The sequence below is a fragment of the Simochromis diagramma genome, unplaced genomic scaffold (genome assembly GCF_900408965.1).
Source record: "Simochromis diagramma unplaced genomic scaffold, fSimDia1.1 OVJJ01000567.1, whole genome shotgun sequence".
Taxonomy (NCBI): Eukaryota; Metazoa; Chordata; class Actinopteri; order Cichliformes; family Cichlidae; genus Simochromis; species Simochromis diagramma.
Genome location: NW_024386973.1, coordinates 103,872 through 119,295, shown reverse-complemented (window position 1 = coordinate 119,295; position 15,424 = coordinate 103,872). Strand labels below are relative to the sequence as shown.

Here is a 15,424-nt window from a genome sequence, read left to right as displayed (position 1 = left end):
TCAGCATGTGAACGCGCTCAGTGCTGTGATTTATGGTGGGGGTGGGAGGGGGTATCTGCGGACATGAAGACACTTCCACTCAGTCATAAAGCGGCTGTGACGCAGTTATTATTATTATTATTATTATTGTCGGTGAGATTAGGTCAGCTGCAAAGCATGCAGGGATACCTCTGTGTGTGTGTGTGTGTGTGTGTGTGTATGTGTGAGGGAGTGAGTGGGAGTGGTCTCCTGCAGGTCACGTGACGCAGGCCTTTGTTAATGTGTGATTCCGTGGAGAAAGACCAGGAGGACAAAAAAAGTCGCGACCGATCGAGCCGCCGAACCACCCTCATCCGTCCACGCTCCACCCTCTCTGCGCCCCGGCCTGGATGCTGCTCAGAGGCCGCTGGCACTTCTACCTGGATTCGTGTCCGCGGCTCTCCCCGCCGGTTTGAGTGCGAGGCAGCGGGGCTGGGGGATGGAGGCAGAGTCCGGGCTGTAGGGGTGGAGGAGGTGTGGGGGTCGGTTGTGAAGCCCCGGGCCCTGCTCGGCTTTGTTATCCCGGGATCGAGCTGCAGCCCTGCTCCGTATTTCTGAGAGCCGAGGTGAGGAGCACATGGACGGAATCTGTGAGCTGTGCGTGGATCAGAACCCGCTGCGTGGATTTGTGCTGTGAGGACTTAGTGAAGGAGGACCCAGAAAAACACGACAGATTCTTTTACTCCAGTTTGTGTCTCTTTGTGTTCATCCACCTCCCTGCGCGCACACCAGCCTCCCCCGTTATCCCCCCTCCGTCCTCCATCATGGCTCCAGAGCTCCGGGTCTCCTGCTTCTGCTGCCTGCTGGTGCTGCTGGTTCTCCCCGCCGTCCGGAGCTCGTTCCACCGCAGCGGTGTGGACTGCGGCCCCGGGAGGGCCGAAGACTGCCCAGGTGAGCTCGCTCACAGCCTGCTTACACTTGAGGGGCTCTGTGGAGGGTCAGAGGTCGGAGCAGTGCGACCCAGCCTTTCTCGTATTTGTGTTTCCGTCGGTGTGTCAGTACCTGTAGTACACCTGAGCTGTGATGTAAGGATGCTGAACAGATGTTTCACCTGCTGAAGCTGCAGCCATGTTGCTCTCCTGTGTGTGTGTGTGTGTGTGTGTGACCACTCCTCACTTTAACCAGGTTCTATTTCAGGGTTAATTACAGGGTGGAGCAGGGCGAGGCTCAGTGATGGAGCAGATCGTCAAATCTGGCCTCCAGACAGCGGGTAGGCCACAGACTGTAAATAGAAGATGGACAAACCACCGTGGTTGGTTTGTGAACTCTGGTTTAACTTATCAGCCATCACCAGCTGACGCTGACAGAGGCTGTTGTGCTCACACCTGTCAGCGTGGCCACGCCCCTAATAATGCAAATGTAAACATTAACCCGTCACACAGGTGTTATGATTGGATAATTTAGCTGAAGAGACCAACACCGTTCCTGTGGTGGACTCCACAGCTCAGTGAAGGCGAGACTGAGGCAGGTCCGGTCCTGGAGTGGTGAGGTGGATGGACCGTGGTCAGACCTGCTGACCTCCTTGTTGTTTGCAGTGCTGACAGAGGCGCGTGCTGTCAGGAGGTTCATGTCAACGTGAGAAACGAGCAGCTGATTCGTCTCCTGACGAACGATAACGAGCTGTGGCTCGTAAAACGCTTCCGAGGAAGTGAGGATGGAGTGGAGTGCTGTGGAAGTTTCAGGGTGTTTTTCTGCATTTTCTTGATTTCGCACACATTTCAGTTCTGTGTGAGTTACAGTGCAGATCCTTCACTCAGTGGGAAAACATCGCTGCTTTTGTGTGTTTGACATTTGAGGGCATCACCAGCAGTTTTGAAAGATCATCACAGAGTAAACGATTCATCAGCTCATTCACGAGATGCAGTGTTGCTGTAACAGCTGGCTACAGCAACAATGTAACAGCTGGAAAACGGTGCAGCAGCAGGTGGAGCGGTGGTTTGGTGCAGCGGCAGCAGGTGATACTGAGATGAGCCCTCACCTGGAGGAGGAGGAGCAGCTCGCACATCTGGAGGGAACTTCTAGTTTATGTTGATCTGAATACAACGCCTCCTGAGTGCCTCCTTTTGGAGGTGTTCTGGGCACCCCAAACTAGGAGGAGATCCCAGGGTCGATCCAGAACCTGCTGAGACTTCGAGGCTCTGCTGTCCAGCTGTGGCACCGTGACTGCAGATAAGCAGAGGGTGGATGATGATGGACGGGTGGTGTGTGATGAGTGTGCAGCTCAGACATGAGTAGACTTCATTCTCCGTCTCTTCCACTCCTGCTGCTCCAAATACTCGTTAGAGCACATATAGTGGATTAATCCGCCGCTGAAAATAGTCCCTATGTGTTCCTCCCATCTAAAACATGTTTGATCAGATCAGTGAGCTGGTGTTTGTGTGCAGACACGAACTCATTTTGAACTTTTCTCCTCTAAAAGTAGAAACCTGGAGCTGAAATAAGTCTCTGAACTTTTTTAGGATCTAAAGAATCAAAAATCTCTGAGTTCTACTTTTAGAAGCTCTGAAGGTTTTTTTTAAACCTGAGCGCCGTCACTGATGTTCTCGTCGCACCACCCCGCCTCAGCTCGTCTTTTATGAGCTCCTGACTCGCTCCGACAGCAGGAAGTCAACGAGAGCAGTGAGGCGGGGACGGAGGGTGGAGGGCGGTTTAACCCGTGATCAGGCCACAGGTCGACCTTTAGCGGTTGTCCTGGAGACGTCAGCTTCACCTCAGAGTTATAGGAGAGTGTTTCCTTTGAAGTAAGTGAGGTGTGTTTTACTGCTGTTGGTGTGGAGACGATGAAGCCAGCGACAGGCTGAGGGTTAGTCTGTCCTCAGCTCCCGCAGCGCTGCGTCTCACTCGGTCAGGACAAACTCTGTGATGACGAACATCAAACTGACGGCTGGAGGCGTCCTAACACCAACCTGCACCTCTGTGGAAGTCAGCGCGACTCTTTAATGGTTCCTGTTTACGAGCTGAAGCACAAACTGAAGCTCACCTGGAGGCTCGAGTCCGTCCCCCCACCTGCTGTTCCTCACAGAGGTCTGAAGGTCTTTCCTTACAAACATGTGACTTTATGAATGATTGATGCTCATTTTAGTCCCGCTGACATCAAAGCTCGTACAACAGGGACCTGACCGAGTTAGCAGCTGCACAACAGCACGTTAAAAATGCAGCAAACACAACACGGCATACAAACACCATCATCCCCGCAGCTGCATGTGGTGACTTTAAACTAACAGCTGATTTGGATTGAAGTTAGTTAGTGTTAATAGAGATCGACAGACCACGTGACTTACGCGCATTGCATTGTGGGTACGAGTGGCAGCAAAATCAAAACACTGCATCAAGCGCCTGCATTTCCAGCACCGGTAACCATTCATCCTGCGGTTTTAATCCCTACTTGCATCCCTGCAACATTTTCAGATCTAATAGAAATAAAATGAGTGTTTTTTCTTTATTTCTATCTGGCACTATGGTTTCATTCTGTTATAGAATCGTAGAGCAAAGAGGCAACACTGAGCACATGTTTGCTGCACGCTGAGCTTTGTTTCCAGCAGAAACGTGCAGACGGCCCTCTCTGCTCCTGCTGCTGTCGTTCTCCTCACACTCTCCTTCCACTAACACCTGTGTGCAGGTTGTCGTCCGTGGGGGCGGGGTTACCTGCTGTGACTCCCACAGAGCCTCCCGACTGGTCCCTGCAGACACCGACTCCATAAACAAGCTGCCGACACTTGATGATGCAACTGATGCGCGTGTATGTGTGCGCGTGTGTTTGACTGTTTGATCACCTGATGAAGGACCCTGGCTTCAGTCTAAGGGACCAATCAGCTGCCAGAAGATAAAATGATGTCACGCCCGTTCATTAACACAGGCCCGTGTACCTGTCTGTGCCTGTGGCAGCTCCATGGACGGCCGTTTCTTCTTAGTGTTAGAACGACAGATTATAGATGCTGCACTCGTTGCCATGTTGTTAGCCAATGAGATCATTGTTTCCACAGTCAGCTCCGCCCCTCTTCAAGTCCCGTTTGAAAATCACCAAGATGGCAGCGTTGAAGACGCTGAGGCCGAGGCTTCGGGCAGGACCCAGATCTGACTGCTAGTTCCTGTTAGCGCACGCTCGTTCTGAGTTCACGTCTTAAAGAGTGGACCAATGATGTGGCTCCACTCAGCGTGACACCAGTAAAGGAAGAAAAACCAGTAAACTATGATGGAGCTGCTGCTGAACTCAGAGAGACTGCAGAGTTTACTGCAATGTAACTCTGGCTCTCAGACAGTCATTTTAACAACACACACACACACACACGCGCGCGCGCGCGCACACACACACACACACACACACACAGTACATCCTGGGAGCACACACTGTTTTTGTTATTGTGTGTGTGTCAGCAGGTTGATGTGGCTGGCTCAGCACACTGTGGTATTTACTAATTACAGGGGAGCTGAGGTCACGGCCTCTGTAATTACAAGCTCTAATTGGCCAGCCTGCGGGCTGCCGACCAATCAGCTGCCATCAGGAAATTACTACCCTGGATAATAGTGTGTGTGTTTGTCAGTGGAGCTGTATTGTTTTATCAGAGTTTCCCACTCTGTGTGTGTGTGTGTGTGTTTTAGCCACAAACTGAAATATCTCCACAGCTGGTGGGGGTGGTTGGTGGTGGTTGGGGGCACGGGGGGTGGTGCTCCTCAGAGGAGGGATCCTGTGCTGCTCAGTCTGATACCTTTAATCTAACATGTTTAAAGCTTTACAGCTGTGTGCGGAGTTTAAAGTGTGCGCTCACAAACACGCCCCATCACAGACAGACGCTCGTCCTTTTATCTTTGGCATCGTCAGCCTTCATGTGAGCACAGTAGAGACACAGAGTGAGGGAGGGGACTCACACCAGCCTGACCTTTGGTGGCACCTGTTCAATCAGCTGTAGCAGCACCTGAGCCTGTTCCTGTTTGAATTCTGTTCACTGTAGGTGATTAAGTGATCATCATCATTGATGATCTGAGTGGACCGTGAGCTCCTCTGTACACCAGCCATGCATCAGCTGAAGCTCAGACCTGTCAGCAGGACAGAGCTCAGAGCTGAACCAGGACTCGGTTTATCCCGCAGACTGACCACTTTTATTTCATGCAAAGTTTTGTTTAGTTGAAATCGCTGGACGATAGCTGTGATGTAAGAATGATCCGCTTTGTTTTTTTCCAGATTTGTCAGAGAAGAAAAGCGACCTGCGCGTGTGCGACACCGGGACGTGTCGCTTTGGAGGAACCTGCCGCGAGAATGGCGCCGACATCAAGTGTGTCTGTCAGTTCCACGTGAGTTACACACACTCACTTCTGCACCTTGGCGCCCCCTACAGGCTGCAGTGCTCGGGTGTAGTCTCCACAGTGCTATTAAATGCTTGCTGAATGAAACCAATCACAGCTTTTTTATGTGTGTGTTACAGCTGCTGTTACAGATGTGATTAAAGCTTCTGAAACGTGATCATTGTGAGCTGGTCACACAGCAGGGTACACATTGTTTGCACATGCTAACTGTGCTGTCTTTGGCATTGTGCACAGATTTTTGAATTTGGTTAGACCGGAGCGCACTGACCAATCAGCAGCGAGCCTGCCTGCATCGTGAATGAGGTGTTACCTTCAGGCTCCCTCAGAGTCCTGTGTGTGTCTGAGTGCTGTGATAAAGTTACTTTGTGTTTCAGTGCAATAAGAAGTACGTCCCCGTGTGCGGCTCCAACGGAGACACGTACCAGAACGAGTGTTTCCTGAGGAGAGCGGCGTGCAAGAAACAAAGGGCCATCAACATCGTGTCAGAGGGGCCCTGTTACCACGGTAACTCACCCTCTTCTTTAGCCTATAATAAGCACACTTCAGGTTTCAGACGCTCGCTGTGATTAATGTGTGAACACGTGGACACAGTCACAGGTAACCCCAGAGTCTAAATCAAAGTCCTGTAATCTGATAAAAAAACATTAAACTTGTTGCTGCTTTTCATAGTGTGTAACTTGAAGGCCCTGAGTACTCTGAGTACTTTCTCCCACACTGGAAACACTGGGATGATAAAATTATTTGAACATTACCTAATAAGACTGATTCAGCACAGACAGTTATGTTAAACTTTCCTAGCAGTCCTTCACAAACAGGGAACAGTCTGTCTATTCTCTCCATCTGTCAGCTGCTGCTGGCTCTTCCTCCTCCTCTTCCTCACACACTGCTACACAACAGCACCAGAGAAGCAGGATTTAGTGTTTGTGTTATTACGAGTGTAAACAAGAAGAGTTCCAGATGGTGCAGTGGACACATGTGTGACTGCTGTGATTAAAGCGTCTTTCTTTCAGGGCAGAGGCAGCAGTGAGTCAGCTCCAATAGACTTCCATGTTAAAATGTTTAAAGGCTTAATGTTAGCTTTCTTAGGGGCGTGGCCTCTTTGACTGACAGATGCATGGTGACACACCTTGACCGTGTTTGTGCTGTTGGAGCCCTTTAGAGCACTTTTAATAACATCATGTGACCAATAATATGGCTGCTGTGAGGTTACCGTAGTAACAGAGCCTCCAGGAAGGCGGAGCTCCAGGTTTGGTGAAATTCAAGGATTTTAATTGGATGTTACTGAGCACTGATTGGCAGCCATCTGTGTGATGCTCGTCTTCATAAAGAAGGATTATTTTGAACTGTTAATCATGCAAAGCTACTCAATGAGTCCAGAAGTATGGGCTCCTCACACACACAGAGCCTGTTATGACACCTCTGCAGCAGCAGGTTAAAGTTAACTTCCTGTAGCCAGTGACACTAACCTCAGAACGTGTGTGTGTGTGTGTGTGTGTGTGTGTGTGTGTGTGTGTGTGTGTGTGTGTGTGTGTCTGTGTGTGTGTGTGTGTGTCTGTGTGCTTGTGTGTGTCTCAGATGCTGGATCAGGATCTGGAGATGGAGGTAAACAGCTGCATGTTTGCTCTGGTTTGTTTCTGAGTGTTTTTAAGTCTCTGAGTTGAAGCAGACGAGCTGAGCGGCGTTTGTGTGTCTGCAGACGACGAAGGCTCCGGCCGCGGGAAAAAGACCTCCAAATGTGGGAACTGCAAGTTTGGAGCCGAGTGTGATGAAGACTCTGAGGATATGATGTGAGCACGCACACACACACACACACACACACACACACACACACACACACACACACACACACACACACACACTCAGTGTTAGGAGTGAGCCTGAACGAGCGTGTGTGTGTGTGTATCCAGCTGCATGTGTAACATCGTGTGCAACGGCCACAACGACAACCCGGTGTGCGGCAGCGACGGCGTCACCTACGACACGCCCTGCCACGTCCGGGAGGTGTCCTGCCTCAAACAGCTCAAGATCGACATCAAGCACGTCGGACGCTGCCATGGTAACAGCATCACAGCAAACACTCCTTCATCCATCACCTTCACCTTCATCATCATCATCATCTACTCACAGCAGGAGAGAGAGGAGGAAATATGGAGGAGGGGGGTGGAGCTACGGGAGGAAGAGGAGGAGGAAGATAAGATGAGAGTCAGGAGGGAAAACGTCTCAGTTCATTTATTTTGAATGATGATCTCAACACAAACACACACACACACACACACACACACACACACACACACACACACACACACACACACACTCACACACACACACACACACACACACACACTGATTATCGCGGCTGGCTGAACAAACAGCTGGTCTCATTTTAATGCCACGACCTCCTGCTCCACATTTTCTCTTCTTTGTTCTGTCCTCCTCCACCTCCTCCTGCTCCTCCTCCTCCTGCTCCACCTCCACCTGCTCCTCCTCCACCTTCTCCTCCTCCACCTCCTCCTGCTCCTCCTCCTCTTCTTCTCCTCCCCTTCTCTCATTTCCATCTGTCCTTCTTTTTCTTTGTACATGTACAGTTTTATTCTATTCTTCACTTCTTCTTTATTTGTTATTTTAACTTTGTTTCTTCTTCGTCTTTTATCATCTCCTCATTTTCTTCCCTTTTTGCCTTTTATTCTCTCTCCTCCTTTCCTCCCCTTCTTTCTACAGATTTTTCCCTTTCTTCTTCTCCTTTACAGATTATTTCTTCTTCACTGCTAATTTTCTTCCTCCTCTTTTCTATTTTTTCTTCTTCTTATTTTTTATTCACCTTTTGTTTTTTTTACTGCTCATCTTCTTCCTTGTTTTTTCCCTTGTTTCTCTTCTTTCCTTTCTGTTAAACGCTCACTTGCTTCATCTTCCTTGTTTTCTTTGTCTTCTTCTTTCTTCACTGATTCTTCTTCTTCTCCTTCTTTGACTTGGACTTCCTTCTGTTTTCTCAGCTCGAGTTTGAAATAAGCGGAGTTGTTCCGGGTTAAAAACATCTGACACGCCGACTCTAGAAGCCTGCGTTCCAGTTATTATGACTCTTAATGAATTTTTGGATTTTAAGTAAATAATTCAGATGTTCATTTTAATAAAATGAGGTGGTCTGTCCACACAGGTGTGGTTTTATGAGTTTAACCAGCAGATCTCAGAATCGTCCAAAAACCCAGCGTCACAGTTTCAAATGTTACGATCGAAAAAAAAAAAAAAGTGTTTGATTAAAACTCGAGTGCTGAAGAATAAAAGCTCCCGTGTGATCGATGCTGTTCAGTAAAGAAACTGCATGGTGCAACAAAACACATCAGATACACGTGAGCCAGGTCATGATAACCATGAGCGTAATCTTTGTGTAGCTTTTTAAATATGAACGCATGAACATTGAAGCTGTGAATGGTTCAGAACCAACGAGACGTCTCTGCAGCGCTGACGGAGCTTCAGCCTGAGGCCAGAAAAGTGTGTGAGGGAATCAGTACACGTTTATATATCTTTGTGGGGACCAGACATTAGAACGCTACCAACAGTCCTTATGGGGACAAAACGCCCGATGAGTTTGTTTTTGAGACTCATCGTGTGGTTTTAGTGTCAGGGTTACAGATGGGTTAGGGTCAGGCTGAGGGTCAGCATTATGTTAATAAGATGCCCTCACTAAGATATGGAAACCAGTGTGTGTGTGTGTGTGTGTGTGTGTGTGTGTGTGTGTGTGTGAGTCACTGACCTGTATTTAAGCCTCTCTCCTCGCTGCTCGCTCTCATCAGTCACTGTGAGCCGGACGCGTGCGCACACTCGCTGTAACGCCTCATTGATGGGACGCTGAAGCTGGTCTGAGATCAGCGATGCTCTCTGTAATCTGACGCTGTCGGGTTTCACTCGGGGACTAAATGTGATCGAGGACGTTGACTCTTCGTCTCATTCGTGTGCTGAAACTCACCTTTTATAAATATTTCCCCATCGTTCAGACAAGAATGGACCGTCTGAACAGAAACGAGCTGGAATCTGATTCTAATCCCATGAAATCAGCACATGAACATGAACACACACTCAGCCTGCACACATCATCAAATTATAGCTGAATGAAAAACTTTCAACATTTTACTGTCTGAGGCTCAAAGTCACGGAGACGTGCAGATCTCTCCTCACATATGTGATGTTATAGATGGAGCTGCAGCTCAGCTAGAGCAGCTTTGCATGATTCACAGCTTAAAATAATCCTTCTTTATCTCGTGCTAGGCCTCACTTCATTTGACCTCCTGTCCTGGTGGTCCTGATGATGGTGCTTTAGACGCTTTCTCTGGTCTCATCATCTTTTTCTTCTTCTGTGGTTTCAGATAAAAACAGGAAAGACGACAGCATCAAAACCAAGACAGAAATCTACGGTAAGCCCCACCCCCAGCCAAGCCCCGCCCCCAACTGTGCCCGCTCCTGTCTCACAGCAACACAAATCCTAAAGCACAGATTTCTTCTTCTCTCCTTCCAGCTGTCCCCAAGCCTGGTGAGGGGGAGGGGTTTGAGGACAGCCCCGCCCCCTGTCCAGAGGACTACTCCCAGTTCTGCGAACACGGTATCTGTGAGATGAGACAGAACCTGCCCACGTGCAGGTAAGCCCCGCCTCTCTTCAAAAATAAAAGTCTGAAACCGGCTGATTTTTGTGTTTTTAAAGATTTAAAGTTTTTCTGTCAACACGAAAATCTTGATCTGTGTTCGCTGTCAGAACAAAGACAATGTCGTGTGTGTGCGTGTGTGTGTGTGTGTGTGTGTGCGCGTGTGTGTGTGTGTCTGTGTGTGTGTGTGTGTGTGTGTCACTGAGGATGATCAATCACAAACATCACGTTCTTGTTGTCAGTGTGGAGTTTTTATTTTTATTCATGAGCAACGTTCTCGACATGTGAAACTTCCACACGTAACGCTGACTCTGTGTGTGTGTGTGTCTGTGTGTGTGTGTGTGTGTGTCAGGTGTGAGGATGCGTACGGGGGGCAGCAGTGTGAGCAGCTGCTGGACTTTAACATCCTGTACGTGGTGCCCAGCGGGCAGAAGCTGCACTACGTCCTCATCGCCGCCATCATCGGAGCTGTTCAGATTGCTGTCATCGTGGCCGTGGTCATGTGCTTCACCAGGTACACACACACACACAGACACACACACCTTTCAGGCTCAGTAACAGTCCTAAAGAACGGATCACATCAGGGTCCTCGCTACACACCGAGTGAGTAATGAGCCATTAAATCAGTAAACGATGATTTTTGTGGTTTCTGAAACACGAGTGCTTCCAGAATGTGTGAAATCACCGCAGAGGAAAGTTTGGAGGTGTGTGTGTGTCAGGCTGCGAATCGTGGCTTTCAGCCCTCCAGCCTCCAGCAGGGGGCGCTCACACCCCAGCAGCACTCAGTCATGAAGCAAAGCACCATAAAACCATTAATGTGCAGAGTTTCACCACCAGCCGTCCAGAGCTGTGAAGAAAAAACTAACAAGTCTGTCAGGTTCAAAGTGCAGCCCAGACGTGCAGACCTGATACGCTCCTGCTGAAACCAACACCGGGCCCTCCTTTTTCTCCTTTGGTGGTGAGTGATGGTGAAACATCAGCAGGCTGCCTGTGATGCCTCCACGTGCTCAGCCGCTTCATCGCTTTACCTCACGCTGTAAAAAACGTTATCAGCACAGACCAGCAGCGCTGACGTGATTTCACTTAAAGTGAGGCAGACATTTTCCAATAAAAAAACGTCTAACATTCAATAACTGGACCTCTGAAAGCCTGGAGTTTATCCCCATCCCACATCTAATAGAATAGAATATAACAGCGCTTTATTGTCATTGTACACAAAGAGAAAAGGTGACAGAGGTTTTTGTAGTTTTGCACGCACCAGGAATCTGCAGGGTCACCGCTGTAAGAGAAACACTCCTATTGGCTGTTAAAGATGATCACATGATCTAACGTTACATTTTGCCGGGAAGCTGGGAAATGAAAATATTCCCGATCAGCTTGATTAGTTTTTTCTTCCCCTCAGAGTTACAGGGGGCACGTGAAGCAGATCATTGTTACATTTACTGATAAAAGCTGAGTTTAATGTTGATGTTGACGTGCACTTCCTGTTGTGTCCTACAGGCGGTGCAACAAGACGAAGCGTGGTCGGAGGCAGAAGCAGCATCTCGGGCACTTCCCGTCAGGAACGTCGTCCCGGATGATGTAGCTGCTCTTTCTTTTTTCAATGATTTTTTTAATTTTCCATCTTGTTTTTTATAAAATTCGACACCTTTCGTACCACAGACTGCATTTTTGATATCTCGACTTTTTGGTGCCTCTTCTTATTTTCCCTCGTTTTTTGGAATAACCCGACATTACTGAGGGGCCTTATTTTCCACCTTTCATTCCTTTGGCTTCCCGTCTGCAGGTGGTTTTCAGTTTGTGGAGACGCGGCCGTGCTGCTGCCGTCCTCTCAGATTCTGAAACACTGTGGAAACTTTATTTCTCTGATTGTATCGTCGCTCCGGACGTCCACACCGCAAACAGTGACGATTGTCTCAGTTTTCGCCCGGTGAGACGCACAGCAGGAGCGCCTCCTTTTTAGTTTTTCGGCCACGTTAGAGCTCATTCCTGCTACAGCTGCGGTTCTCGTCCGTCTTCCTCCCGCCCACACGAGGGCGGCGACCCTCATCCTGATTGGCTCTGGTGTACACGCACGTGCTGATCTGTGGATTCATCTCTGCTGAAACATGTCCACCTTTGTGGCGTTCGTGCCACATATTAATGACCTGACGGGAGATTCGACCCAACGCACATTAGGCGGAACCCAGAAAACGAGGCGAGCTGATCGGAGTCGGTACTAATGGAAGAAGAGCTTCTGGTCACGTGATTTCCAGCTGCTGTGAACACTCGGACTGAAACTACACACTCGAAATGTCCTGAAGTGATGAAGTGCAGGAGCAGCTAAAGCCATGGCTGGAAGAACTGTTCTGAAGTGAAACGGTCATGTGACTGAAGCTGTCACATGACCGTTTCACTGCGAATTAAGTTTTTGTTAAATCTTTGTTCTGTGATTGGCTGAATTTGTTCATTAAAGCTGTAAAACATGGACGCAGCTACTATGAACTGCATGCTCATTGGCTAACGACTTGTGATTGATGCCAGCCAATGAGCATGCAGTTTCCTTCCACATATAATCCTCCTTTTAGAAATGTGGCGTAAATGAGATTTACAAAACAGTCAGTTCATTTTTATTTAGTGTGGCCGAAATCAGTGACCGAGCAGGAGAGGTCAAAGGTCAGACAAGGCCTTTGTAGCAGCAGCTGTCGCCATCTGGTGGCCTTTAGATAGAATCCAGGTTTATTCATTTTTCTGAGCAGGAAGCCGCGTCCATGTTTTCTGCTGTCTGTGAAGGACGCTTTAATAATCCAGACATTTGGCATCATATCGTCATGACAACATGTTGGACTAAAATGGGGAAAACTGGGAGACAGAACTAACAGGACTCGGGTGTGGAGGTTTTCACTCAGACTGCTCGGTTAATTAGACCAAAGCAGCTTTTAAAATTCAGTCAAAACTGTGAATCTTCCCTAAAAATGTTATTTTCTTATCAGCTTCATATCAGCGCTTATCTGGAAATATGGTTCTCAGTCAGATTCTGTGTGCGCCACGTTTCTATCCTTTTAAATCTTCGCTGTGAAAGCGACAGATGTGATGAAGAAGAGCTGTTCTGCTCATACTGCCCCTCAGCAGGCTTCCTGACTTTGGCCAATCGGAAAAAGAAACAAAAAGGAGGCCTTGAAGGGAAAGCAGCTGATTTCAGCTGGAGGCAGCTAGGCTCTGCATGAAGGGCAGAATCAGATAAATGAGGATGATTTTGAACTGTGAATCATGCAAAGCTACGCTGGCGGTGTAATGACAAACAGGTGGAGCTGGAAATGAGCAGAAGAAATCCACTTTGAAGGTTTAATGAACGCGTGTTGTGGACGTTGCCATGTTGAGAATTCCCACGATGCACTGCTGCTCACGTTTGGCCAACTTCTCTTGTTTTTCTTTGTTTACTTTGTCACGCATGTGTTGTACCGCCTTAACTGTCCAGGGGGCGCTGTGCAGCGGGACTACAGGATTATCAGGGACCAGCGGAGCCCCGTGCCCCTCAGATGTGAGCCGACTCGTATCTCAGGCGTGTTTTTTGTTTTTACCTTTGTGCTACGTCTCACAGGGTCAAACGTCACGTCTCCTTAGAGAAACTTTCTTTAAACACTTTTTGTATTTGTTACAATGAGATCCACCTGAAAACCAAAATGCTGTTTTTTCTACTGCTTAAAAATAATAATGAGGTACAAGCCGACATGTACAGGTTGCTATGCTAATTATTTTATTGCCTAATTTTCAGATGACGCCATTCCGGAAATGGATTCCAATGTTTGTGTGTTTGGACAAGCTGGCGATAATTTAAAGGACCTCGTCAAGCTTTTTATCTTCATTCTGATTCGTAACGATGGTACCACGTGTCCGTGTTGGTTGTTTTGTTGTGTTAGAAGGAGTAGGCCGATAAGCTGGGCTCGGGTTCGCCTCGCGCGCCGCTGCCCTGAGGTGAACCGCCACGGTCTTGGTGGCGCTTGTCGCAGGGAACGGGCCAGATGTTGCTGTAGATGTTGATCCTGCATGAACCGTGAAGTTGTTGTTTAGACTGTGCTGTAGCTGAATTAGCATTAAATTATGATGTTTGAACCTCTGCGTCTTCATGTGTCTGTTTTCTGAGCCGGCCTCTTAATAAAGCTTCACACAAACATCTGGACCTGTTTTCACAGCTGATACTGATCCATGCTTAAACACCTGGAGGTATGAATGCACTGGCTGCATTCTTTCCTAATGCCCAGCAGGGGGCAGTGGTGACGGGTCAATAATCTGTCCCTCAGTTTCTCACTCGCTCATCATCCCAACAATCTGAATATTTGATGGAAATAAATCCTGAAAATAGTTTCTGATGGTCAAAGGCCTCAAGCACAGTGCTCATTAAACACAGTCATATCCATGATGTTATTATTTGATTCATTTGATTATAACGGTATTAAGTAAAAGTGCATTCAAACTGTGCTTCAGCAGATTCCAGTCCGTGACAAGTCGCTGAATTTTAGTCTAAAAATGCCTCAGAGTGTTTTAACTATAATCTTTGAACTATTTAAAGATTACATATAAATATGGGTATGACAGTGCGACAGCATGATTAAAGTCTAAATGAGCGTCTGAAGACGTGCTGCCGAGTGAAGAAGCCGAACACGTGGACAGCACAGGGAGGATGCTCTGAATCTGAAATATAAAACTGAAGTGGGCTCTCGGCTGATTCCACATCCTGGATCTCAGCCGGCCGCATGGATGCAGCAGAGACCCCGACGAGTCCGCTTCATCCGCAGCTGTAACAGTCAGTGACGCTTCAGGTGGAGCACCTCAGTGAGCTGAAAGTCCGCCATGTTGGACCCATCGATTATCGTGTAGCCTGACCAGCGAGGCTCCAGAACACAGCGCTTCCTGCTGTATGAATGGTTTCCCAGCCTCTCGTCAGGGCTTCAGCTTATTTATGACCCGTGCTAAGAAGGAGCCGGACAGAACAACAGTTCTTCAGGTTTCCGAAGGCCTTCCAGGGTCTTTGAACATTGGCCAGTTTCTCACCATTTTTCCGGTCCTTCTACCTAACGATTTTCAGAGGTTCCAAGCTGCACATCTGCTCCAGCCTGAACCTCGAGCTGGGCCGGTGGCAGGTTTCAAACTCCTTCCTATCTCATCTCAAGTGTTTTTACTTCACATTAAATTTTGACACCTTTGAGAGGTGAAAACCAAGCGCGCCCGGTGGCTGATGAAGCCTTCGTGTCTTCTGCAGGGAGGTGCGGTTAAATATAGCAGTGATGGCAGGATAATTATAGGCAGCAGCTGGTGGAGAGCTTTCAGACAGCGGGGAGTCCCCTTCTGTCTTCACCTGATTCTGGCCCACCTCCCTCATTCTCTGTTTTCTTCTGGAAGGTTAGAGTAATGATGGGTTGCATGTCAGAGCTTTGAACGCTCTTCTTTCTTTTTTGGTGAGGTCGGGCTACGATTGGAAAGGGTTCAAAAGCAGG

General features: G+C 48.3%; 1 protein-coding gene across 1 annotated transcript; it reads left to right on the top strand.

The window, feature by feature from the left end:
* The first annotated feature begins 125 nt into the window (after positions 1-125).
* Positions 126-14,042, top strand: LOC120738292 (tomoregulin-1-like). The gene is made up of 10 exons (XM_040039481.1): positions 126-909; positions 5,198-5,307; positions 5,694-5,823; positions 6,895-6,921; positions 7,016-7,106; positions 7,227-7,375; positions 9,678-9,725; positions 9,827-9,947; positions 10,303-10,464; positions 11,451-14,042. The coding sequence occupies exons 1-10, from the start codon at positions 783-785 to the stop codon at positions 11,533-11,535; spliced, it is 1,050 nt and encodes a 349-aa protein (XP_039895415.1). The 5' UTR covers positions 126-782; the 3' UTR covers positions 11,536-14,042.
* Positions 14,043-15,424: the final 1,382 nt, after the last annotated feature.

Bases quoted from the DNA above. Each gene is read 5' to 3' on its own strand.
- LOC120738292 (XM_040039481.1), top strand. From the start codon at position 783: ATGGCTCCAGAGCTCCGGGTCTCCTGCTTCTGCTGCCTGCTGGTGCTG. The intron at 5,824-6,894 runs GTAACTCACCCT...TGTGTGTCTCAG, and splicing joins AGAGGGGCCCTGTTACCACG to ATGCTGGATCAGGATCTGGA. The intron at 7,107-7,226 runs GTGAGCACGCAC...GTGTGTATCCAG, and splicing joins GAAGACTCTGAGGATATGAT to CTGCATGTGTAACATCGTGT.